Consider the following 27,170-nt stretch of genomic DNA (forward strand, 5'->3'; position numbering starts at 1 on the left):
TTGGTGAAGTCCAAGAGAGTGGGGTCTAAAAAGCAAAGCACTGCAATAACAAATAAACAGTTTATTGGCTCTCTTTTGTTTGACATGGTGTTCTCTCAAGCTGAAAGACCGCCCTCTTGTGGTAAAACAGAGACAGTACACACACAATAATAAAATGTGCTTTTGTCTGCCAGATTTTTATCCCGAGACAATAAGAAGCCCAACAAATACAAAAAAGCATTTTCTTTAAAATAAAAGAATAATAATAAATGCCATACCTTCAATTTCTATCTGTTTGTTATATCAAAACAATATAGAAATAAGATCATCTACATGAAATGGTCTGCATGAGATGCTGAACACGTCAAAGTATAGGTGGCATTAGGGTAATAAAATGAAATGTTTACTGTTCTAAAAGTAAATATGAACATATTTTTGTACAGTGTTCTTTTCTACAGTTAGAATTTTGGATGTAAAGTTAAATCTGAGAATAAAATACAAAAAGCATGTTTGAACTATATGAATACATTAACAGGAATCTCTGGCAGACCTGAGTTAATGTTGCAATACAGTGAGCATATCTACAGTCCAGTTTCTGAGAATTTTTCCTCAGACAAACAGCTGCTCGTCTTTACCTGAGCTGCTGCGTCTCAACCTCAGACCAGACAGAATCTTCTGGGCAGGAGAGGTTTTGTTTTGCTCCAGATGAATGCTCTTTGGTGTAAGATTTTGACTCTTTTTTTCAGTGCTGTGCCGATTATTGTTGATATTTACACTTTGATCCGTTAGCTGCCCAGCTGTTACTCCTTGACTTGACCTCTGAGTTGATGATCCCACCGCTTGGGGTTGTGTAAAAGCTGAATCCAAACCCAGCATGTACTGAGCGACCTCCCGAGGGCTAAGTGGGACTTCCGTTTTTCCTTCTGTAGCAGCAGCACCTTGATGGGACTGTTGAATGTTCTTACTGTGGCCATCTAAAGTTTGGGAAAGTCTCTGCGTTCCTGGATCTGGAGAAGAGCTGCGGCTGCTGTCTGCACTCCCTTGATAATCCCTTAGTGGAGCTGCTGGCTGCTTTTTTGCACGATCTGGATTAACGAGCCGGGGCCCCAAATTATGATGCCGCTGGTACTTGACAGGCTGTCTCGTGAAGCGATAGTGTGGTTGAGTGGTCAAATCTGAGGCAGATTCCTCCACATCCTTCAATGCTACTCTCATAGCCATAACTGGGAGGAGAGGGAGAACAGTCATTCATAAATTGAAGAACAGTAAACACAATTGATGATTTTCTTCACAACTATGATTCGTTTTTTACCAATGCAGCCTTTGAAAGTGCAACCAAGTAACAGCAAAACTTCCAATATTTTAAAAATAACTTTTAGCGGCAGTGCTATTCTTTGCACAGATTAGAAAATGTCAAAAAATTATATTAAATTTAAATATATTTATAGAAAAATCCTACCCTCTTTTCCCTATAAGTTTTATGCATCTAGATAAACTATAATCTTAGTTGGGTTTTCAAATCAACAAAATACCACATCAGAAGAATACCTACACATTAAATGTGATCACTTCTTTGACAAAAACGATGGAGTTTTGTCAGATTGCTGTTCTCAGGTATTTTATGTGATATTTATATATAAATAAAAAAATAATGCTAATATTCTTTCAGCTATTGGATCATCTTACAGACATCATGTGCTCAGTTTTGTAAATGTAAAATTTCAGCTACACTTTGGTTATTGTCACATGATCCTGAGCAAATCAAACAGCAAATCTATGACATTGTGGCCGATAAAGGAAACCATCAGAAAGTTTCATTGAAAGTAAAGATGCTAATCAAACAGAAAGATTGCGGAAATGTTTCAAAAAAAATGTTCAGAAAAATTTGACTCGAAAATTTGAGATAAAGAATTGTGGATAAAATGCATCTAAAATAAAACAAATAACACCATTACCACGAAAAATATCTAACAGCAAGAACCAAATAGTATAAATTGGCTAATATTTGCCTCGATGTTTTGCCAAATTGTAACAGTGATGTGGTTGTTGATGGTTTTGATCCAGTGTCATAAAATTGTAATATTCCGTCTTAATTTAAGACCTAAAGCAAAATATTTTCTGAAGCAAGCCTGGTTTACAGAAAATGAAAGAGGGTAGACTATTTTTTAGGATATATATATATATTTTGCATATGTTTTGGAAGAATGCAAAGCAGGTGCAGCAAAAAGCGGCGAAGGGAAACTCAGCAAGAGGAAAAAAGTGAGTAAACATAAAAAATGGAAAGTCCATAATTTGGGTTTTTTGATAAAGAAAAGAAATGTAATTTTTTTTGACGAAACATTTTGTTTTTTCAAACCTACGTTGAGATTTCACAAACAAATATAGCTCTAGAATATATTATTCAACATGTTCATACACGTTTCTATTCTTTATTCCAAACCTTAATATTCCAAATTTATTTATTTGAAAAATTGGGTTTGTCAAAAGAAAGTTTTTGTTGAAACGAAAAAAAAATTGTAAAACACTTTGATAATACCTGATGTGCTTGGTGGTATTTGCCTTCTTAAAGCCTGTTCCTACTGATAAATGAGCTAAATTCTAAACTACTTCCTCTTATTATTCCCCACATCTACAAACTACAGAGGACATACAGTCTGGACCTCCTCAGGAGTATCTGCTCTACTGCCACATCTTCCTACCTGCTCTCTCAGTGGATTCAGGGCTGAGCTGGTCCACTGCCTCATTGGATGAAGACTTGTCAGATATATAACCCTCGCTCGAGTCTCTCTTGAGAGTTCGGCTCTGTTGGAATGACACAGGTTGAGTGGTGGTTTTCTGTAAGTGTCTACAGACCACTTCTAATTCTGTAGATCTGTAACTGACCCCATAGGAACGATATATCTTGCTGTTCGAATGGTCCCAGAGGCATTTTATACAGCTAATAAATTTCTGATAAACAGTTTTTTTTCTTGTTTATAAACAATAAAAGTGCTTGGTAATCAGAGGTTGTGGAAGGAGATCACAAGAGTTTAGAAAGCAGCAGAACGGAGCAGCTGTGCAGCTTGTTAATCCTGGTGGAATAAGCATGAAGCTAAATTGTTAAGGCTGTTAGAGCGACAGCTCAGGCCAAGCTCTTTCTGCCTGGAAGGAACACCAGACAACTGTTACTCATCCTTTTAAAACAGAGGTGCTTACTTCAGCTGAGCGTGGCCTCTGCTTGGACGAGGTGACATTTTCCAGGTTGCCATCAGCTTCTCCATCCAGTGGGCAAGAAGCTCTGGGTGGGGTGTCTGGAAGGGGCGCCGTGGGTGCCGGTGGAGGGGGAGTACTCAGTGTTCTCTTTGGGCCAAAAATCTTATCGTAGTGTGTAATGAGAAACTCAATAAGCATCGACTGGTAGCTCGTCTCCAAGATGGCAATCATTGACATATCTGCGGACACTAGAGGGCGCAACAATGTTGGTCCAAACACTATTCCTAGATTGCTGGGGGACATCTTATTTTCGTGGTTCTCTGAAACTCTGTGGAAACAAAAGGACAATCAGATCAAGCAATAATGGGCCCAGGTAAATGAAAGTGGAAAGAAAACGGTCATGAACACCTGCAAGCATGTATGTGAATGCTGACAGCTGAAGCTGGTCACTAATGATGCTGGATTTCACTTAAGCTCCAAGGACAAAGATTTAGGCTTTAAAAGATTCCTAAATTTAATTTCCTTACTACTAAATGAGCTATATAAACAGACACAAGAAGTAGAAGAAAGTTAATTAATGCAAAAAACAATGCAAAATCTGCAATGCAAATGCTAAATCCTAGATTCCTGCTAAATTCGAAGGTAAATAAAATGTTACACAGTTGGTAAAAAAGGAATCACATAAAGATGTGTTGTGAAAAAATAAAATAAACATTCTTTTTAAATAGAGCTTCAAAATATAAAAAAGATGATAAACTTTACTAAGGTTATTTATTTTGCATTGTTTTGTGCCAAATCAAATTTGTAAAAAATCAGTGAAAAGGGGAGTTGTCTGCTAAATTGTTGAAAATTTGAATCATGCAGATGTATCAGTTGTAGTCTGATCAAACTGAGTTTGAAAGCTTGAAAAGTCAATACATGAAAAAAACATAAAAAAGTCAGAAAATTCGATCATATCTAAAATAAAAACCATTCAAAAAGTGAAATAGAGTATAAAATACACAGAATTAGTAAAATAATCTGGTGAAGCTACAACCTCTCACACAGCAAAATTTGAAATATTTTCTATTTTAATTGATATGATTTTATAATTTCAAAAATCATAAACCCATTTCCTTTATGGTTAAAATTGCTGTAGTTTCCAATTAAAGAATCAGAGGTTTCCATTGGCATTTTCACAGTTAAAGTGCCCCCTCCCAGCTGAAATCTTACTTCAGCAGATGGGAAATGACGTGCTGCAGAGTGCTGTAGGAATGTGTAGGGAGCCTCTTCAGGAGTTTTTGGAGGTCGTGCACGATGTCCATGATCTCATTAGGACCAGGGGATGTTTCCTTTTCACACAGATGCTGAATGGCTTTTCCCATCACGATAAAGTCATTGTACAGGTCAAAGGTTAACAAGGGTTCTGGAAGCTGGAAAGAACAATATTGAGATTATTCACTGAGATTTGAGAGATTGAAATTAAAGTATTATATTTTTAGTTTTTGCAGAATGCTTTATACCTCTTTAAAGAAGTGCTTAAGCATGGAGGTGATATCATGCGGTGAGTTGTCAGAAAGATCCACCAGCTCCTTCTGCGTCTCAAAGGCCTGACAGAGCTTTTGAATGCGAGGTTTGGATCCACTCACTCGGTACACACCCTTAAAAACACAAGCAGATGACAGTTACAGCGCACAAGTCCAGATCTGATACCCAGCATCGACCGCTTCGGTGTCAGCGGCGGGAAGTAAGACCTGGACAGAGAGAGCCCGACTTTCGATCTCGGAAGTGCAGCGCGTCACGACGAATGGCACTTCATCTGCCGAGTCTGAGAGCAGAGAGAGGTCCACTCCAAACACGGTCCCTTTCTTGTGCTCACACTCGATTTGACACACCTCCATACACTTCCTGTGCAAAGCCACCCCGCACTGCATAAGTAACAAGAAAGAGCCATCAGTTAGAGATCTATTTTTTTATATCTCCTATTCTTTCCATCTAAATCAGAATAGAAAGTTAATCAAAATAAGCCTTTTGCTGCTTCTCTCTCGATCTCATACCTCCTCACATTCAAGTCCACTGACGACTATGTAGTTGTCACACTGCCTGCATTTGATCATCTTGGTTTTCAGTTTCTTTAGCCGGTGAGTAAGTGCAGCTTGAGAAAACATCCGTGACTTCACAGATTGAACATCAACATACTCTAAAAAAAAAAAAAGAAGTTTAGATTAGCTGCTACTCAATTCAACCATTTGTTTAGAAAAAAAAATGTTTGCAAACCTGATTCTGACCCCACATCTTTCTCGTCCAGATCGTCTGACGACACTGTGATAGTGGACGCTGTTTTAGGCAGTCTCCTGTGAGCTTCGATGACATATTCCCATAAAGCGTAAAACAGAAAAGGGGAAATAATGTCATGATTTGCATAGAAGTGATTTGCATATGAAGACGCTTACAGAAAACAAGCGTGCACTCACCAGGACTGGATAATGATTCCAAGCTGCCTCCAATGCTTTCACAGTCACTGTGTCCTATTTTCTCTAAATAACAATACAAGAAAAAATGTAAGTTTAGGGTGATTTTATTCTATTTTGCTTATTATGCTTCTTCTTCCTGTTTTAAAATGCAAGGTTCTTACTTATGTCACTAGTTCGTCTGAAAGAATTATCTTCTACCAAAAGAGATGAGTCCTGCACAGAGGTTGGGGCACTAGTTTTTCTTTTGTTTCTTTAAAAAAAGACAAATTAATAAAAGAAAAAAAGAATTGTTAAATTTCAGTACAAAACACATCTACCAGATGAGATATTTTTTGTCAGTATCATTGATACAAAGAATAGATTTACAAAGCCTCAGGAACAGTCATTTTATGGCACCTTTTTCCATGTGGAATGAACTCTTGAAAGGTGAATGTTTGTAGCAACTGCTCAGGACGACGTCTGCTCAGAATATACAGCAGATAGGGTTCGCCGGGCTCCAGGGATCTGCATGTCATCTCCAGGTTGTGATAGCCAAGAGGGACCGGCTCCGTTTGCTGCCGTTGGAAGTAGAACATGTTGACTGTGGCCTAGGATAAAGAGAAAGAGCAAAGCTGGTGAATGATCCGATAAAAAGTTTGTCGTTTTTGAAAATTTCATTTGTGGGTCGTTTTTTTTTTTTTTTAATTGAGGCGTAAATTTCCATGAATAAAAAACTTGAAATGCATCTAAAGAACGAATCCCTAAATTTAAAGAGGAAATATAAAATACTTTTCATACTGAAGTTTAAAGAAGCTGTAAAAAGATGTCTAATAAAAAAAAACAACACTCTTAATAAACACATTTATAGAAAGTATTGTAAATGTATAAATGTATAAACAGTACTCAGCTGGGATCCCACAACAGCTTTTCTATTCTCTTTTGTTATTAGAAATCACAGAAGGATTACCAACTAACACAATAGGAAGATAGATGTTTGGGTCGTTCGATTTCATTCTAACCTCTTTGAGCACAGTGTCTCCTTGACAAATGAGCTTGCGAATGTGAGAAATAATTCTCTCCTTAACCTTCACTAATTCGTCTTGGTGGATCTTGGCATCACTCACACACTGTCGGTACTGAATCTCAGCCTCTACTACCTGCGGAAGACAGAGAAGTCGCTCAAGCTGCCATACAGTCATTTTTATTCATCGATATTTTTCCCAGAATTCTATGTGTTGACTGCCACATACCTTTGCCTGGGCTTCGTCCTTGGATTTCCTCCTTTTATCCAGGGTTTTGCTTCCTGCTGTGTCATCCACAGCTTTAGCAGAAACCACCTTTGCCTTTTCTAGGTCCTCGCTGCGCTGGAAGTACTGGTGCCTGGCTTTTTTCAAAGCTGTCACTGCATCATTCTAAAAATAAAAGTACACAAGAGTAGAAAGGCAGAAATGAAAACCATATTGAAGCTGGACCAGCTGCACTTTTCTTTATATTTTGGCCATAAACATCTTATTTACTCACCATCTTCCTTTGTTCCCTTGACCACTGTTCTTTAAACTCTCTGCGCCACTTATCGATCTCATTCCTCTTTGCAGCCAAAGCCTTTTTGAAAAGCGGAGACAGAACCTTCATAATACTTACTCAATGCTCTAAAATGTGTGCTTTCTTTCTATAAATGTTTCTATACCTGATAGCAACGTGTTTGAAGCAGCTCGGAAGTCTTTCGGGAGGTCACACTATTCTTGATGTCTTGCTCTAGAGCCATGTTGTAGATGTATTGTAGTGGCATCATTTCCTACACAAAGAGAGCAACAACAGACATAGAAAACAAGAAAATCTAACACACCTCTAAATAGGGTTATTTTTAATAAGTTAATAGCTTCTTAGACCCTCTTAATAAAAAACATACCTGTTGCCAAACGTTGGTTTTGGCCCCCTCGGCTGTTTTTATCACATTCTTTGCAAACTCTTGTTCTGTCATAAAGAGAAAATCTGTGAACTTGAATCTTCTTTCATTAAACATTATAATTCTACAAATCTTCTGTATGACTCTGATTCCAGAACTTCACTGTTGTGAGTAGGAGTTTGACTTTAGCTAAGCTCACCGTTACTCTTCATGGATTGTTGTCTTATATGGGTAATCAATGGTTCAGTGGAAATACGTATAATCTTCAATTCCTCTTAGGATGGGCCAATAGAGGAGGTAATCACTGTCTATGTACTCCAAATGAAACCCCTGTTCTTTGCTAACCCCCTCTTGTCGGATAATCTTTAATCCTTTCTCTCTGCATGTATTGCGTGCAGCTCACTGGGTTCACTGCATGACAGTCAGTGCCTCTTAGTAATTAAAATTAAACAATATGCAATATATTTTGACCACATTTAAGTACCACTTGAATATGTGTATTATTTTTTTAGGATACATGCAGTTTGATAAAAGTTTTACTTACATAAGCACTTGTATATTTTTTAAACAGTTTTTGACATTATAGATTTAGAAAATAAAATCTAAATTGAAAAGCAAAAGAGCACCAAGACTTCGATATTAAAAACTATATGTGGGCTTACCCAGGCTGATTCTCTTCTCCATCCAGGAGAGCAGGTCTTTGGCATAGCGGCACCACATCTTGGCATACTGCAGAGCTGTCTCCACTCCATCTTCACATCGACAGAGGGCCAAGTCTGCTTCCTGGGCTGTGAGGGAGTACATCAGCATCACTGTAGGCTCCGCAACCTCAGACCTGTAGGTGTCCAGGGATGACTAACACCCACTGAGCTAAACCTTATTTCTCCTGAAGGATTCTAACTGTCCTGACCTTTAAAGAAACACCAGTTTATTCTCAAAGTGTCAGCCCAAGCTTGATCTAATGAGTTGAACAAAGGAAACTGAAAGATAAATGGATGGTAAAATAAGAGCACAAACCCAGAACAGGAAACACTGACTGCATGTGGCAAGACATGGTCCCTCCTCAAGAAAAAAAAATAGTGATATCCACGAAGGTCTCAACAGACTATTTAAAATAATTCCCATATAACGTGGGCAGCTTCCCTGTACTTCCCAGAAACGATTGGATATGTGGCCTGCAAGAGATTTTCTATAAACCAAGTACAAACAGCATTAACTAAATAACTTCCCTCCTCTCCCCTCTTCCTCTCTGTTGACCCTCCCCCTGACACCTGTTCACATACGGTCAAATACAAACAGACCAGCCTCCCTTTGAGAGCCGACACATACAAAGTGAAGCAGACGTACCACACATCAGACCGACACTGGGAGCATGACATGCACTCATCTTCCTAAACGGCTCATAAAACACAGGGTGGATGATACATGCAATCAGTCATGGTTTCCAAATGTCTCTGAGCTCCAATCTCTACCTTCCGTTTGATCCTACGCAACGGGTGATATGTTTTTTTAAATGAATGTAGCCTATTTCAGTTTAAGACAACGCTTTGATGCAGGCTATCAACTTTCACTTCTCCCAAGCGTTGACACAGATCAGGACACAATAAACAAGCTCGCACTGCCAGACAACAAGCAGGTACTTCTCTCTCAAGTTCCTTAGTCAGACATGTAAATGTTATTGTCCCCCGCCTCCTGACGCTGACACATAATCCAGTTGTGTGGAATAAAGTTTAAAAAACACAATCAACAAAAAAAAGATAAAAATCAGTTCAAACTACAAAAAATAAAACAGGCGGATCCAAAGAAAAAGCCAACAAAACTGCATCCAGGTAATGTTCTACTGTTCACCTAAGCAATTTCGTTCCATGTTTTTGGGCTGTGCTAAGGTCTGACTACATTTACTAATACGTCTCCTCCCATTTCAATTCTCTGTTGCCCCATGACTACAGCCTTTGGCCCTTGAATCAAGGATTATCCTTGACAGATCCTGATTGTGAAGTAGCAGACTTTGAGTGAGGTTTACCTCCTGGCGTGGGACTGAGCTCGTTGAGTAAGAGGAGGTGGGGGAGGAGTCCCAAGCCAGAGCAGACGAGGAGATTCTGTCTGCTTTTGTGTTATTATTTTCTATTCCACTACTGTTGTTATGGACGACTTTTTTTTCTTTAGCACTAATTCTGTTATTGTGTACTGCGTCACACAGTTTGGGTCAAACTCAAATTGGTTTACACGGAAAAACCTATAAATAGAAATGTGTGTGTTTTTATTTATTGCTGACTTTTTTATAGCTCACATCATTTATCCCTTTAATCTGTGGCCATTCCTTTTACATCTAACATTTAAACTTGGAGGATCCTTAAATCCTCTTCCTTTATCCTAATCTTGTTACAGCAAGGCAGTTACAGCTCGCTAAGGACTGAAATAGATAGAGGCTGTAAGTGTCAGTAACAACAGCTTGTCCTGCTTGTAACAATCTTATTGGATGATAGATATCAGATCTAGTAATGTTTATGTTGAGATAAGCAGGAGAAAAAAATGACAAATTGAGCAAATGAGTGCCTGTGGACATCTACAAAGCAGACTAGCAAGGAATCTACATACTGACTACACTAATGTTTTTCTATTTTTTATCTCCTATGCACAAATCCTACCTGTTTGGCTTCCATCCACATCTTCAGATTCAGCCTGTATCTGTGAAAAAAGTGCAGTTTAGAAAAATGAGAATCAGTTTTTGCATTCTTAAGGTACTTTTTTTTTCAAAGTATCAACACAGCTTTTACTTTTAGGTGTCAGAGAGATCTGGTGGCTCACATATTTGAACCAACCTAAAGTTTAACATGTAAAGATTTTTAAAAAATCCCATAGCACAACTGCGTTACTGCTTTTAAGGAATATAAAGTCTTACAGAGTCGTCATTCTGTTCCGTACAAAGGGAATCTGAGATGGACTGAGAATCGTTGTCTCCCAGAAGATCCTCTGATTCACTGTGTAGACAAAATGAAATACTAATTGGAAAAAAAGACAAACAAAGCTTGGGAGTGTGTCAAAGAGCTTTGAAAACATTCAGAAAGCCTGTCGACGATTCATAACAAAAAAGGATTTAACGATTTTGTCAGGTTGTTGTCATGTTTGGATTTAACTAAATATGGACAAAAATTACTCTATCATTTAACACATTTTCTTAAAATCGGCATGATTTTGAAAAAAACAACACTGACGGCCCTTGCTTCCTACTCCAATAATTAGATTAATCTAAAGAAGCAGAAACATTAAGGAAGTGAAGCCATTAAGTTGTAAATCCATGGGAAATGTGCAATACTTACTAAGAAATAATAGAAAGATCAAGGTTATCAAAATCTCTGAAGATTTCACTGTATCTTTTGGTTTCAGATTTGGGATGTACCCTCCTGACTTCTGGAATCACACAGGGAAGAAGAAAAAACACCATTAGCTGTTTACTTATAAAGATACAGCACTTCATGCTAGCAATTTCTAAAAGTTATTCTATATGCATAAATAAACGAAGGAAAATGTTTTAGTACTACTACAGCTCAACCAGGACAAAACACAAGGTTTAATCATCATTCCTGAAGGCAAGAGATGATTTTACCGCATGATCAGAATGTTAAACCTCCTCACTGCGTGAGAAACTTGGGAGCACTTTTTTGACTCTGAGCTGAATTTGATCCTAAATATTAAAAATGTCGTAAAGACAGGATTAATTCCATTAAAAAAAACATTGATTGAGTCCGCCCATCCCTCTCTCTTGCCATCACAGAGGCGCTGATGCATGCTTTTATTATTAGTAGGTCAGATTATCGTAATGCTCCACTCTTTAGTTTACATGAAACGTCTTTTGTAGATTTATGATTATTTTTATTACAGGACATTTTGAGATTCCTTTATTGGTTTCTAAATGTTTTATCATTTGCTTTTTAAAGGATGAGCCCTCGCAGACCCTAAGGTCCTCCGGCGCTGGCGAGGTGAGGACCAAAACCTATGGTGAGGCTTCGTTCTGCAACCTTGGTCCTCACCTGAGATCCTCAGGGGTGCAGAGACCATAGAGGCTTCTAAGAAGAGGCACAGAATCCACATTTTTTATTTTGTATTTAGATAATCTCAAATGACCATTTATTATTTATTTATTTGTTTAACTATAGATTATTATCTGAATTTAATTTAATTGCGTGCATTTAATGTTATTTTTCATTTATGTCTACATGCATATTATGTATTCAATTGTAACATCTTCCTTTTATGCCCCAGTGGTTCCCTTTGAGGATCCTTTGGGTCAGGGGATGTTGTCACAGTCGTTTGTCTTTTTTGGGGTGGTTGTGGTCTGACACTGCAGCCCACAACTTTGGAGTGGACTATGGGTGGGCACTATTTTTTTTTTTTTCAGGAGTTTTTCCTTACAGAAAAGGATGGTCTCAGGACAGGGGTGTTTGGTTTTGGTTTGGTTTAGTCTGTTCAGTTTAGTTTAGCAATCAGCTATTGTTTATATTTTATGGATGATTTTATGTTTTTGTACAATATTGGGCTCTATAAATAAAATGTAAATAAATTGTGGCTGAGCTGGCCCCTGGTATGAAGAGATTCCCAAAATGCATTTTCTTCACAGCAGAATCAAGCCTCATGTTTCTTTTAGAATATACTTTTTGTATGTGGGGTCATGGGTTTTGTAATATAGGGAGAGGGGGGTGGGGGGTAAAGGGTGTGCTGGGTTTTTCTCTTATTTATTTTTGTCTTATTGCCTCTTTTTGTTTTTAACTGTTAAGTGCTTTGAGCCTTCTGAGAAGCTTTTTTTTACAAATAAAGTTTTATTTGATTTGAATCATTTGGAAATGTCTTTTACATTATTCCAAAATCTTACAATTTTGGCTAAACAAGACAAAACAAATTGATACCGAAAGCTAAAAACTGCTCATGTTAGACTGCTGTCTCACCTTAAAAAAAATCTCAAAAATGCTGCATACAAATAAACTACAATAAATGCCGCTGACTAGAAAAGAAAACTTCTCAGAGACACCTCCATTTTGGTTAACCACATCCTGCTTGCAATTTGTGTCACATCCTATGATGCAGAGTCCTTGTTTTTCACTCCCTTGCCTTGGTAAAAGTACAGAAACTCAGCACAGACAGAAAAATTCAGTGACATTTGAACTCACTTTAAAATCTAGCTGAAATTAATATAAGTTTTTGTCTCTGATTTGAGTTTACTTGCTATATTTTTCAATTAATCATTTGATTTAATTATTTTCTTTTTTATCGTTGATTCAAGTGTATCACATGGAACCATTTTGATATAAACTGCAAATTTTGGTGGTTAAATTTGAGTCAAATTTCAAATGAAAAGTTCTTATATTTAATACTTCACTCTTGGCGTTAAGCAAAGATCAGTCATGTCCTGTTAAATAAAAATGCAGAAGTCAAAGCGAAAAGACGAAAATGTGACAAATCGAAGAAAGGGTTCAGGAAGTTCACCAACCCCGCGTTGAGTGACGCTTCACTGCTAGCTCAGGCACATTGCAAGGCCTCTTGTGCATGCAGTCTATGCTTGCACCCACATGCAACACCCATGCGATTCTCAAAATAATATAGAGCCAGAAAATTACCAAACACAAAGCAATTTACTTATTTTTCACATAAGTGGCAACTAAACACATATTTGACAAACTTTAAGCAAAATCTATGTTTATGTCAAAAACTACTTGATTTTCAGAGTATATCACTAGCTCAAACTTTTCCTTACTGATTGTAAAACGTTTGTGCTCACCTGTTGTTTGAGAAGAATCCTTGCTTGGAACTGGTTCCTCCATTACTATCACCCTACCGACACTCAGACTCTAAAAGCTTTACTGACACATCTTTAGCCACACGGTCACTCTACAGTACATCATCAGTGAGAGAAAATCTGTACACTATGTCCAAACAGGAAAACGCACACAAATTCAACAATTCTCTACATGCGGTTCTGAGCTCTCTACCGTTTTAACCTCACAAAATGATCTTCCTCTTGTAGAGGTTGGCCAATGTTTTCACCATCTAGAGAAGAGGAAGTGTATCTTTGTGTCACATTAGGCCCCACCCACCCTTTCTCACACGGAGGTATCAGTTTTGTAAATTTAGAATTACTGTTAGAAACGGTCTGTGGCTTAAAACAAATATTGAAGAAGTGAATATGTAGTTGCAATAAAAATATTGGATCTGTACATACGAATCTAGATTCTGCAAAACAGTTTGATTTCTCGTTAAATAAAAGGGTGGACTTTTCAAACTCACAAGTGTTGGTGGTTAGTGTTTCCACAGTAGAAGAAAAGCGAATGAGGTCATAGCACTCGGCAAGTGAAGCAGCAGCATCACACAGTATTTTTTCGATCCCCTCACAAGTGTTAATGTTCATTTTCCTCTGAATTCATGACAAGCAACAATTGCAACACTGTGACAATCCAAAAACTTTTATTCACCACTTGCTGGCACAATGCACACTTTTGTGCAATCAGTTGATAAATGGCTTCCACAAAAACTCAACTTTTTCCTGAATGCAGCTCTGTCATGAGGAATTCAGTTAATTATCAGTTTTGGATGTCTCAAATTATCTCTTAAAAATAAGGATCCAGTTAAAATCTCAGAAAGGTCATTTGTATTTTTGGAATTTGTATTTTATTTAGCTGTGTATGATTTTTTTAAGGTAAACCAGCTACCTTCCCTCCACATAATTTAACTTGATGAGCCAATTCCATTTTGTACTACATGGGAATAATACATCAAAATACATGAACTGTTGAAAAAGTCCTATACTTATTGATGTGCTGGTGTTACTTTGGAATATACCAATTTAACAGAAGTCCCCCATAGAGCAGAACATATTTTTAGGCATCAATGTAACAATGTACTCATCTGTTAGCTGGTGACAGGTAGGACATGATTTAAGACCATTACCACCCCACTCCACCCACTGATGTGTTCTAAGATGTAAGCAGCATGTGGTTTTTCTCTGGGGCTTCTTGAAAGAAAAAAACCCAACCATCTTCTTTTTGAACCACACATTTAAGGCAATCTGTGTGAAAATGATAAGAAATGGTTTGCGGTTCCATCTGGAAGCAATTAAATGTCAACACTAACACAGAAGGAAATAAAAATACACTGAATATTTTTACGAGCAGAACTTTAAACCTACTTTGCTGATTGTTTTGAAAGTTTGTCAATGTATTCTGGCTAAATGTGTTCCAATTTAACATCATAAAAAAAAACAATCTAAAAATAAATTGCTCACTTTAATCTCCAGTGACCTCCAACTCCTCCCATTCATGGCACATTTCCAAAAGTAAATTAAGAATTGATAAAAATACTTTTGCTTGAAATTTACAACTATGGCTTCTCCTGAAAGCTATTATTTTCTGCCCCTCCCTGTAAAACTGCACAAAACAGCAGATGTAGTGATGCCAGAATGTTAGCTATATATTTCTAAAGCATCCTTAAAAAACGGTTCTATGGAACACCAGGTCTACGTGGGTTAAAGGGACTTTAAAGAGTGCTTATACCTCGATTTTTAGGTGATTTAAAGAAACTAATAACCTGAAAGGTCTTTTACGGTTAAATGCTAAATTGAATCAACAGAAATAACTGAAATGTGTTGTACCAATCAGTTTCTGTAGAACAGATAGCAGATAATATTAGAAATGCCATTCAAAATTGCAAGTCTAGTGTCTTATTTAAGCAAATCATAAAAATACAATAAAAGGTCACCAATATCCCTTCTTATCCTGTCCCCGCTGATAAATATTATCTTCCTATGAACTTTGATGTGGTATTTCTACTGAAATCCTAGACAAAAATGATTTAGGGTAACAGATAATGAAATAACTAAGGTGGCTTGGTCTTCATCTAAAGCTCGTCTCTTGCTGTGCTGTCCAAAGGTGACTGGAGCACATCTGAATTTTGAGCCTCGGTGCTGATCTTGGCCTGCTCCCGAGTTTTTCCCGAGCGTGCTCTGTCCCAGTCTGTGCGGACCTTGTCGTTGTCCCAAACAGTTGAGGTCTCAGTGTCACTGATGTAGCCTGGATCACCTGTGTAGTGTGTCGGATACACAAGGAGAGGCTCTGCAGAAAATGCCTTCAGGTCCCTTTTTTCAAACTGATCCATATAATCAGAGCTGTAGAAGTAAAAAATAAATAAATAAAACATTAATAACACTTTAACAAAACTTGAAAGACACAACTTTCTTATGATTTGTGTTTGTAGTAGGGGTGTAATGATTTGTCTTATTAAAAATTCAATTAATATAATAATTTGTGGTTGTCGATACAATTCATAGTCAATATTAGTTATTTTGAATGATCTGATTCATTGACTTAAAATTGATCCACGACATTTTTAGCATAAAATTCAACCAGTGTGACTCAGAGATAAATGTCTCTAAATAATGCTGATAAAGTTTTTCAGATTCCTTCTATTTGTTGCAAGATATCAAGGGTAAATTACACGAATGAATGGTGAATCCATTCACATTTTAGTTTCATAAAGTTCAGCCCACTATTGATTTCATGTTATGTTATAGTAAAATAACCAACTTTGCCTCAATCCAAATGGTATTTTCAAATATCGATTTATTTCATTTTGATTGATTGATTCAATTAACAATTTCCCTCAGATTGATGTGGCTGGATCCTAGGAATATAAATTGATTTGATTAATCAACTTTTCATTACACCCCTAGTTTGTATCGTTACAAACAAAAGTAAACACTTACACTGGATGCTTATTATACATGATAGGAAGAAACTCATCCACAGGCAAAATCCTCTTCAGTGGTTCTGCTTTTAAAAGTTTCTTAGCACCTTGTAATGATATCATATAGCCAAGTGTCCAGTATGAATAATCTGCTTCCACTAGATTGTGTATGTTTGGAACGGCTTTCTCTGGATGATCCACTTGCATTCTTTTCCGACCAATGTAACTAAAGACAGAAACAAAAAAAGTGTTGTTTTTTTTCCCTTGTAGTCAGAGTTTGGGAAAAGTAAAGCAATAAAACACGTACATTAGATCCCAGTCAAGTCCTTCCTCTTTAATCTCACTCATTAAGTTTATCAAACGGCGCTTAAAGAAGACCTCAAAGCGTAGGTCATCTTCTATCACCAGAGATGTTTGCAGGCGCCGCTCTACAACCTAAGGTCAGAAGAAGAGTCATTAGTTTGTCCAGATTACCCCAAAATGCCCTCATGCTTCATCTTTAGGACCTACCTCCTTCCAGATGTTATAATGGGAGAGGAAACAGCCCAGCTCTCCCTTTGTCAGTGGCCGACCGTGATAAGGGTCACTGTATCCAGGGAGCATATGGATACCCATAGCATGTATTTCACTGACATTCATTGCTCTAAAATGAAGAGAAAACAAATATTGAAACAGAAATGGCTGCCAAGTATAGATGCACATTTTAAAATCAAAGGTAAATCATGGAATTTATTAAACAAGTTAAACTTACTTTCCGTCTACAGCTGCAATGATTTTACATGCAATCTCCTGCTCGTACAAGGCTCTCAGCATGCGCTCTTTGCGATCTGTCCGCCTCTGCAGGTTTATCATAAACACCTGCACATGGATTCAAGGAAGTGTAATTACTGATTCTAACAGCAGAGGGAGGCCATCAGCACAAACAGAGAAAGGGCCATTTTTTGCATGTGCCATCTTCACGCCACTCTTTACTCACCTCGTCAAAGCCCATTTTGTCAAGTTGTTTTCTAGGAACAGGCATGTATTTAGAAGGCATCACTGGGGAATTTCTCACTACACAATAAGAGGGAAGATGGATGCACAAATGGCTTAAGTGATAAAACCATGCAGAAAGCGCTCAGAACAATAAAGCTGAAGAATATGCAATGCCAAGCAAAAAAAAGAAAGCTGGCTGCAAAAGTTGTTTGAAATATGCTCACCATTAACTTCCAAAAGGGCATGCAAAAAGCTGTCAGCTTCATCTTGCAAAGTATTATGGGAACGCAGTGGTACTGGGAAGTAACCATAGCTCTCCCTATTACATACAAACATTTGAACATCTGAAAGAAGTAGGAGATCATTTAAATATAAGTCACATAGGTAATACATTTTCACAGATTTTACAAAACTTGAGGAAGTATAAGTTTAATACCTGCCATCCGAGCAGAATACGCAAAAACAATGATGTCATCAAAGGCCCAGCTATAATCTGGATGTGGAGGAAAAAAGGCGAGCTGCTTTGATGCTTCTTTCCTGAGGTCGATCAGAAATGTCGAGTGAACCATCGGAACAGCAAAACAGCCCTTCCGCACCTGCCTCCTGATGGGTATGTAAGCAGGGGTGCGCCTGTAGTAACCCTGACAAAGAGGAGTGAATTTATGAATTCAGTTAGGGCAGGAGTTCATTTGTAAACACGGGGAGGAAGGGGTCACTGCAGTACCTCTGAGGTCATCCCACACCAGAAGTTGGAATAAGCTGCGCGAGATTCAAGCATTGGAGCAATAATAGTCTTATTTTCTTTGATGAGCTTCCAGATCACGTCAGGATTGGTAAGGAGGTTGTCACAATCCACCAGCTGAGAAGAAGAAAGAGGAGAGAATGTGAAATATGTTAAAAAGGTAAACATCTAAAAGAAACTGTAGAATTTGCTATGAATGATATGCAAATGGAAAGTAACTGATCAAAACAGAAAATTCAATGTCATAAGTGCTACAATCAGTGTTTGTAGATTTACACAACCTATAACACAATAGACTTTCTTGGCACAAAATGAGTGACCCAAATTTTTAAGACCACATCTTACTATAAAATTAACTAAAACAATTGCGGTGGTGCTCGTATCATTCAGTGCTGGAAGCTTTTCCCTGACATGACCTCTTATAGACCCTTTAGTCTGGCAGGAGTTTCCAGTTTATCATAACCAAAGCCTCACACCACAAGAACAGTTTCGTGGGTAATTATACTAAGACTCAACGTTTTTTTTTACTACAATAACACATAAAATATTTAACGAAACAATTGCACAGTTGTAAAAAATTGTTTAGCATTAACTTGTTCTCTGCATCCGACAAACCTCGTCATAGTGATTTCTGACTTACTGCTTCAATTAGAAAATAATTTCTTTCGTAATGCTACTTTTGTTACCACTGTGTACCCCTGTCACCTACCATGAAGTAATCTGCCCACATTTCTCGAGCTGACTCCAGTGCTGCTTGCCGAAGTTTCATAACGTGCTCATAGCGAAGATCAGTCCAGTGTTTCGGACCTTCCTCGTCATCATAAAATCTCAAAAGCACAAGTCAGTGTTATTTAGGCTGATGTGCAGAATTTTCATTTTCATTTCTGTGAGTCTTCAAAGTTTTACTGTAGACTCAAAACCAACCTGGGCTCCTCCTGTGGCCTCCACTCCACATAATGGTAAAGGTTTTGCACTTTTACCAACCAATCCCGCAGAACGGCTGTAGTGTTGTCCTCATTATGATCAGTTGCTACCCTGTCAATAGATACACACAAGGGAATCAGTCAAAACGTTCAGCATTGAAGGACTTCAACAACTTAGATCCACAGCTTGAACAAAAATGTAAAATAAAAGGGTAACTGCAGACTAGTGTCAGTCCACATTCAGACACACAAACTTGACTCAAATAACAATAGGGTTGTGCTCACGTTTTGTAATCTCATTGTTTGCTGTGGTGGGAACTGACACAAGCAGTAATGACACCAGGCTCAAAAGACAAAGACACAATAAGTCTTGGTGACATGAATCTAAAGACGGTTACATGAAGAAAATCTAAAAAGGAAAAGGAAACAGTCCTGCAGAAGTGAAACTGGTCTGTGTAGAACAGGAGGAAGTGACCTACACCAGTCTTTTTTAGCCTCGTTTGAGGCAGATTTTTCTTGACAAAAATCACCAAGCACAACCGAAAGTGTAAAAAATAATAATAATAAAAACTTAGTCTGTATTAATAATGTATCAGTCAGGTTTTATTTTCATTCAAGTCCCAAACTAAACAGATTTTCCTGAAAGATTTCACACGGACCCGAAAAAAAAAAAAATGCTGTCTCACCAAACCATCATCTCTGCAGTGTGATGGTTTAAAACTTCTCATTTGCACTGGTTAACTGTTAATTTTCAGATCAAACAAACTTATAAAAAGCATGCCCCCCACCGGCACTCGTTCTCTAAAACACCCATCCAGAAGACGCGTGCCTCTTTTATCTGGTCTGTTTTACAGATGGAGAGGGGGGGTAGAAGTTCAGTCTTAATTGCAGACACCAAAAACGTAAATGATGGTTTGGCAAGTTCAATGCTGAGGCTTTGGCGTGCTAACAGACAGCTGGGAACGATACCAGAAAAAAAAGCTACAACAAAGAGTGTTTATGGCACTAGACAGTTGTTTGCATTTTCCATATGCTACTTCATGTGCTCACTGAGCACACTGGAGTAAAGTGTCCTCCCTTCAAAGCAGTGTATGGAAAGCAAAGTGTTAAGCAAGCAGTTTTACTAAATCTAATTATTATCGAGGCTGGATGAAGAGCAGCAGCAGGATGGTTATGTTCAGGGCTTAGGATGCAAGTGGGTGAACATGTTATTTAGATAATGTGAGAAAACCTTCCCTTTCACAAGGCTGCACTTAAGCATGACTGAGCATGATGAAAAAAAGGTTATGAATAGCTTCCATCATGTCAGGCATGCGTTAAAATTTCTATCGGCCTGTAGGCTCCTGTCGTAAAATCAATAATATGCGGCCACCAACACTTTCTAAGAACTATGATTTATTAATTGTGAATGGCTAAATTATAATACAATGACCTTTGTTTATGTGGATATAGTTAATCAGAATTTATGTAGTCGTGGAGGATTTCATCATTATTCTGGTGTTCATGTCGGTTTTCTGAGTCGGACGTCATTTTTCCAATCATTCCAACACCACCCGAACGCAGAACTTTTCTAAGCTTTTCCATTAGGGACATCAAACCATTAGAGCAAATGGCACTAAAATGTGGAGACAAATTCACACAAAAAGTCCAAAAAGTTTTGCATTAATATACACATATTACATTTCAACTAAAATTAAAGCATATTTTTGTTTATATTTTCTGTAATTCTTTCTCTTATGAAGAAAAAACTCTCCAGATTAATCCTGGTTCGGCCCTTCAGTGAAATTTTAGAACTTTTTGGGACCCAGAAGCTAAAAAGTTTGCCCAGGCTGCTCTAGAGCCTTATTTAGAAGAACAGATTTACAGTATTTTTTTTAGAATATAAGTAGTATTTTATTGCATAGTTTGGGCAGGATTGTGACTTACACTCAGCTGTGACTTATATTTGGGATGTGTGTCTGTATTTGCAGCCTCAGGAAAGTTCTTCCAAAGTGACACAGAGGATGAACAATTCCAAAGTGATATAAAGGGTTTAGTAGACTTGTTAGTATGTTCTTTAAACTATGGTTTACTAAATAATTGTTCATATTATACTAGACATTTATTCAATTCTTCCTATGTTTTTGAAGTTAAATACAGTTAGGGTAGTGAAGCAGTCTAGTTTTGTTATCTACTTCATTATTATGGTTTGCCTTTCAAAATAAAATGTCCATTCTTGTTCCCGTATTTTATTAAATAAATTTCTCCCAAAAGTGCAACTTATAGTCCGAAAAATATTTGTTTCTGTAATCAAAACCACACTGGTTTGTACTTCTGAATAAGATCAATATTTGTTATTTTCCGGATTCACATTTAGAAGCTTACAATGAGCATTTATTACATAACATTTCATTTTAAGCGTTTTTTTAAAACAAACTTTTAATTTTATTTCTAGTCTTATAAAAATAAAATTTACATTAATTTTAGCAAAAAAAATTATTTCGATAATTCTGTAATACATACAAGTATTGGTGTAATACATACAAGTACTGTTATACATTTTTCATTAAAACATTCATGTGCATTTGTTACACAAGGGTTAAAAGAATGCTGCATGAATGGTTGACCCTCACACATTTTTACCTCACCAAACCTGCCCCTCTTTGCAAAAAGTTTGGACACCCCTGCAATGGGCTCAGCATGATAGAAATAGTCTCTATTATGAACAATACAGTATTGTATCAGCTTTGGAAGATGGCCCACGTGTTTGTGGTGCACCATAATTGAAGCTATTATAATTTCTATAATTATTTTTGTGTAGCATGACATTTAAATATATAAAAAAACAATACTTTGTTTTCAATACTTGCATGGACTCAATGTTAATGGACATTGAAGTTACATAAATCAGGATTGAAAGTTAGTAATAAAACAGGAGCATTACTAACAGAGGAATGTCTGCATAAAATGTGGAGAAAGTGCTGCTGGAGAAGCATGTGGAGGTGAAATGGTTTGAATGTTCCCCGACACGCCGCTCTGTCCCCTCCCCTCCACGTATGCAGATCAATGTAACTGTGATGGATCGAGGCCAGATGTGTTCAGGTAAGAAATGTGGAATTCAAGCCACAACCTTATTGTTTGAATAGAAGAAAAATCAAAGTTGTTGACTTTTTTTAACTTATAACGGAAGTTGCGTGTTTCGTCATAATCTTCATTCCAGATCATTTGGGATGCACATTTGTCTTTTTATTTTAAGTACAGAACAAACCATCAACATATTATGGATATACCATCGGGAGGCTTTTCATTAATTATATCAACTTTATCTTTTAGTTGATCAAAAACAGTTGAAACGACAACTCACCAGAGAGCCATGCGGTCTTTGGGATAGTTCAGGCGCTCAATAGTACCCAGGAAGTGCGGCAAGGAGTGCTCCGAGTTTCTGCAAATTAAGGCAACATGAACCCGAGGAGCGAGCAGCGGAGACTCGGGGCTCCAGCGCTCCTCCGCGAAATATCCACGGGCAGCGCGATAGCAGCACAGCAGCAGGAGGAGCGACGCGGCGGGGAGGCCGGCGGGCCAGCGCATCGCGGCTATGATATGACGATATGCGGGGTGATAGACGCCGTGACTGCGGCTCGTGGCGAGCTATGGAAAACTGAAGCCCTGACTTTCTCCGGCCATCACAGTCAGAGGAGCAGCTCCTGATGTAGCCGGGGGCTTAAAGGGGAGGGGTCTGCTGCGGCCTTAAAGGGGATGTGTCGTCAGGGAACAAATGTCTAACTCCTGCTACTTATTGACAGTTTTTCTACAAGATGTTAGGGATTTATATGGGACATTGAAGTAAAAAAAAAAAACAGTTAGTAACCAGATAAAAAAATCACTACCACTATTTTTTTTACAGGGATCTTTTTCTAAGTTACTAAATGGTGCCCACCAGATACTAACCCGTTTTTTTTAACTTCAATTTTTAGAAAAAAAAAAAAAAAACAGTTACTATATGGTGTGCACTATCTGGCATACAGCAAGTAGTATCTGGTGTGCAACCGGATAGTAACCAGGAAAAAAAAAATCAGTTACTATTTGGTGTGCACTATCTGGCATACACCAGAAAAAAGTTTTTTTCTTCAATTTTTAAAATTTTTTCAGTTATTATCTTGTGCGCACTGTCAAGCGCACACCAGTTAATATCTGGTGCACACCAGATAGCAACCAAAAAAATGTTTTCACCTACATTTTCAGAATTTTTATTTATTTCGTTTTTTACTTTGATGCCCCTCTAGGGGCTATGTAGATTTGGTTATCAGTTGAGTAAAAGTTCAGATTGAAACACATTTTCTCTATTCAACGTGTATTATTATTTTATTGACCATCTGTGGAGGCGATAATGGCACGTTTTATTTTCTTCAGTATAACTACATCTAAATATTTTAGGGTATATTTCAACAAAGAATAATAATATCCCCAGTTTTTTGAAATGGGCTATACTTGCGCATTCTTGAAAATATCTGCTAACCTATAAAATGTATTGTCTTTCAATTTTTTATGCTGAACTTGTGTTTTGTAGATGTTAAGTATTTGTTGTAATTATTTTACAAAAAATCATTTTAGAGCATACTGTCTCCATCAAAAGTGAATTATTTTATAGATCATCTCCAGACACTGTAAAGGCAGCAAAAATATGTTGGTTTTTATGTTTTAAATTATTAGCTAACATTTTTCATGTTTTCTTTAGTAAAGCTAACGACAAATATCTAAATATTTTTTTAGATGAGGCTGTATTTCAACAAAGAAATATAAAACATCCATATTTTTAATAACTGATATAACTAATTGTGCATTCTTGAAAATATCTGCCAATCTATTAACTTTATTTTTCTAATTGTTGCTACGTTTTTATGCTTATAGTGTGTTTTGCAGATTTTACGTATTTGAGATAATCAATTGACAAACAGTTCAATTTAAAACATATTGTCTTTATCTAAAGTGTAATAATATGTCAATGCTCATCTTTGGCCACTATAATGGAAACAAAATATGTTGGTTTTTACATGTTTATGATTACATGGTATACTTTCTATTTTTTTTTTGTCCTATAACTAACTAAAACATATCTATATTTAAATATTTTTTTGATTTTATTTCAACAAATAAAAATGCTTAATCTTTCAATAGGAGATATAAATATACATGCTTGAAATCATTAGTCTGCAAATGTTATTTTCCTTTTTGTTTCTACTTTCTGTGCTAAACTTATAAATACTGCAAAAACTAAACAAACTGGTTTTAAGTGTAACATCATACTGAGTAAATAGCAAAAAGCAACCACACATTGTATTAAGCAAATATATTTAGTTTATTTTATTATTATTTTTCAATGTATCTGACACATTTGGGAATGTACTAAACCATTTTCATTATACAAACTTGCTGCTTTGATGTCAGTGGGAGCTTTACAGTTTTCCTCCTGATCCTGGTCTCTCTACCCGAATAGACAAGGAAGCAGCTGCTGGGTCATCAAGGAGCCAGAACAATTCTCCCTTTGTTGGGGCAACACGGGCAGCTGGATAAATGGAATCCTTTTTATCCTCCAGCACCTCCTGTAAAACAAGGGGGAGGCAATACAAAAAGACTGCACTACTAAGTAACATGTATGCATGAATTCTGAATCTGATTAAATCAGAAGTTGTGATCCTTAAAACTTCATTTATTTAGATCATAAAAAACACACTTCTGCTGTTTTACCTGAAACATTTGTTCTTGTTCTTTTCTTGAGTTTTACATATACTGTACTAACACTCTAACAGGGGATATGTTGTGGAAAAAAATCTTAAAAACCCCCCAGTTGAAAATAATGACCACATGGGGGTGATTCTTATAGCAAAAAAAGTTTGTTTACTTTCAGATCTACTTCTTTCATATGAGTATATGATCACAAATATAGCATTTTATTTAAAAATATATATATAAACATACAATTTATGAGGAAAAAAACACTGTATGATTAGTCAAAAAACTGAATAGTTCTCTTTGTAGAGTAGCTATATTGTAACCAACGAGCGCAAGGAATACATGAATGTACCGGTCATCTGATTCACTACATGCTTCCGACAACTGTCTTAGAAAGAAATATGATCATTCAATAGAATGACCAACTTTCTTATAAAGTTTACATTTTAAAATAGTTCAATTGTAAGGTGTACATGCCAATTATCTTTTTACAATTACCTTCAAAACTTGTGCTTTGCTGCCTCCTGTTGATACAAAAGCCACACAGTGTGCAGAGTTCACCACTGGAAAAGTCATGGTAACACGCTGAGGTGGAGGTTTGGGGGAGTCACTGATGGGAGCCACAATCTTCTTGTTCTCCTGAGTATTGCATGGAAGCCAAAGCATTTATATTGTTTGTCTGTATATGTGTACAACAAGTGTAGTCTCAAATGTCTAATTTCAAATGAAACAAGACAAGCAACATAGAATAAAGGATTGTACAATCTGTCCATTTAGCCATTTTTAGAGTCAGTTTTACTTTTCTCCTATCACACCTAATAGTTCAAAAACAATGCTGAGAACAGCTCTCACCTGCAGCAGAGGGTGGTCTGGGAAAAGGGAACAAGTGTGTCCATCAGGTCCCATCCCCAGCAGTAACAAGTCAAATACAGGAAACTCGTCATCTGGAAAGGCCTGTAGTTTTCAATGTAGCAATGAAATACAATAAATGTGATTACTATGCTGCAATCTTAATGTTTGTGACTAATCTGCACCTTTTTCAGTTTGCAGGTGTAATCTTCAGCACACTCTTGTACAGGCAAAGAGCAGTCAATGGTTAAGACTGCGTTGTCAGGGATGTTAACCTTGGAAAACAGCTGACTCTGTTGGAAAAAAACAAAGTGTTACATTATATGTATTATTATTATATTATAAGTGTAAGTAAGTAAAACATCTAAGAACAAATATTAAGACACATACCTTGTACAGTCCATAAGTGCTTTCTGGATCATCGAAGGAAACCAGCCGTTCATCACAAAAACCAACTACCCACTTGCTACAGTCCAACTCTGGTAAGGCAGGAAGCTCCTTGCTAAGGATATTGACAAGACTTCCTCCAGAAAGACCCAGAGTGAACCGACCATTAGAAGAGATGGCTTTCTCAGCCCGCGATGCCACTAGATTGGCCAGAACTGGGCCCAGTTCTGCTGCAGATGGAAACACCACAACTCTTCTTCCAGCCATGTCAAGACTGAGTGACTGATGAGGAAGAAAAGAGAAAAAAAAAACAAGTGCAAAAAGGAAACAGTTACAAAACAGTATTTCAAATCATGTAGCGTGTGCAAATGTTCTAAGGGCACATCTATGGAGCCTTATTGATTAGAGTGAATTGACAAGACTGAACAAACACAGATTTTCAAAACAGGACTGAAAGAGAAAAGCCTTTAAAAACACAAGTATTTAAACTATTTAATATTAAAACAAACAGGAAAACTTAAACATTACAAAGAAATTCCCTTACGTGGAAATTCGGAAGCAGGTGGTGTTAAGACGATTTTCCCCTGGCGAAATGCTTGTTTAATTCAACTCGTTACTTCCTGAAACTCCGTTTTGACAGCCAATCACACGTTTTGTTGTAACGCACTGGATTGTGGTCAATGGAGTCTAAAAATAGATTCGACCGGTACAAGATAAAGAGAAAAGAAAATAGGACGAATCACTCCATTGGACTTGTTTGCAGATGAATTCAATAGAGATTAATATAATTTAGTACGCGGGAAACTCCATATATGCTCATTCGCGTGTTTTATTGTTTCTCATGGAAATTCCACCGCCTCGCCGGTAGATGGAGACACCGTCCTTTTGCATTGACTGACAGCAGCAGACGAGAGTAATTCACGCGAGTTTTGTTGTCATGCATGCTCCTTCCGTTTCACTGTGACTCTGTACATCAACTATTAGGACTTCTAATTATATTCCTGCTAACTCGTTTGCGTGGTTCTCTTGTGTCACAGAGGTCACGTAAAAAAATGTCGTCAGTGTTTTCTTTCCAGGCACAACTGGTGTCCATCATGGACGCTTTATCCAAAACAGCTGTAACAGAAATTAGCAAACTGGTGGAGATCGAATCGAAAATGCTGAAAATAGAGATAACTCGTGGCCGAAACGAGATCGCTTCGCTTACGGAGAAACTGCAATTGATGGAGAAGCTGCTCTACATGGCGCAGGGGAACAGACAGGAGGTGGTGTTACCGACAGCAGCAAGGGACTCCCCATGTTTGGCCTCTGATAGAACGAGACCACTTAGAAAAAGGTAGGATTTT

General features: G+C 37.3%; 4 protein-coding genes across 5 annotated transcripts in view; 1 reads left to right on the top strand and 3 right to left on the bottom strand.

Annotated features, from left to right (window-relative positions):
- Positions 1–46: 46 nt before the first annotated feature.
- LOC112146612 (GEM interacting protein) lies at positions 47–13,848 on the bottom strand. 2 transcript variants are annotated; one of them, XM_024272510.2, is made up of 21 exons: positions 13,283–13,848; positions 10,830–10,920; positions 10,412–10,490; positions 10,158–10,197; positions 8,172–8,297; positions 7,513–7,577; positions 7,291–7,398; positions 7,125–7,205; positions 6,854–7,015; positions 6,623–6,760; positions 6,021–6,211; positions 5,786–5,874; positions 5,625–5,687; positions 5,428–5,511; positions 5,208–5,350; positions 4,905–5,078; positions 4,674–4,811; positions 4,384–4,583; positions 3,175–3,499; positions 2,679–2,781; positions 47–1,202 (listed from the first exon to the last, which is right to left on the bottom strand). In XM_024272510.2, exons 1-21 carry the CDS (start codon positions 13,323–13,325, stop codon positions 589–591), a joined length of 3,057 nt encoding a protein of 1,018 aa, XP_024128278.1. In that variant the 5' UTR covers positions 13,326–13,848; the 3' UTR covers positions 47–588. The 2 variants fall into 2 exon arrangements, with proteins under 2 accessions (XP_024128278.1, XP_024128281.1); XM_024272513.2 differs by lacking the exon at positions 2,679–2,781 and having other exon boundaries at positions 1,055–1,202.
- Positions 13,849–13,948: 100 nt separating this feature from the next.
- Positions 13,949–23,493, bottom strand: colgalt1a (collagen beta(1-O)galactosyltransferase 1a). Its single transcript, XM_024272514.2, has 12 exons — positions 22,223–23,493; positions 18,881–18,991; positions 18,666–18,783; positions 17,939–18,073; positions 17,651–17,855; positions 17,439–17,558; positions 17,216–17,292; positions 16,991–17,097; positions 16,750–16,882; positions 16,547–16,674; positions 16,259–16,465; positions 13,949–15,661 (listed from the first exon to the last, which is right to left on the bottom strand). The coding sequence occupies exons 1-12, from the start codon at positions 22,444–22,446 to the stop codon at positions 15,394–15,396; spliced, it is 1,833 nt and encodes a 610-aa protein (XP_024128282.1). The 5' UTR covers positions 22,447–23,493; the 3' UTR covers positions 13,949–15,393.
- Positions 23,494–24,195: 702 nt separating this feature from the next.
- pgls (6-phosphogluconolactonase) lies at positions 24,196–26,505 on the bottom strand. The gene is made up of 6 exons (XM_024272489.2): positions 26,369–26,505; positions 25,828–26,106; positions 25,623–25,730; positions 25,441–25,542; positions 25,087–25,227; positions 24,196–24,458 (listed from the first exon to the last, which is right to left on the bottom strand). The coding sequence occupies exons 2-6, from the start codon at positions 26,089–26,091 to the stop codon at positions 24,312–24,314; spliced, it is 762 nt and encodes a 253-aa protein (XP_024128257.1). The 5' UTR covers positions 26,092–26,106; positions 26,369–26,505; the 3' UTR covers positions 24,196–24,311.
- Positions 26,506–26,625: 120 nt separating this feature from the next.
- LOC112146208 (gastrula zinc finger protein xFG20-1) overlaps positions 26,626–27,170 on the top strand; it is a 6,808-nt gene continuing 6,263 nt past the window's right edge. The window contains exon 1 of the mRNA XM_024271886.2: positions 26,626–27,160. Within this exon, the coding sequence (XP_024127654.1) occupies positions 26,766–27,160 (395 nt within the window). The 5' untranslated portion in view covers positions 26,626–26,765. The remainder of the gene's footprint in view (positions 27,161–27,170) is intronic.

The sequence above is a fragment of the Oryzias melastigma genome, linkage group LG8 (genome assembly GCF_002922805.2).
Source record: "Oryzias melastigma strain HK-1 linkage group LG8, ASM292280v2, whole genome shotgun sequence".
NCBI classification, from domain to species: domain Eukaryota; kingdom Metazoa; phylum Chordata; class Actinopteri; order Beloniformes; family Adrianichthyidae; genus Oryzias; species Oryzias melastigma.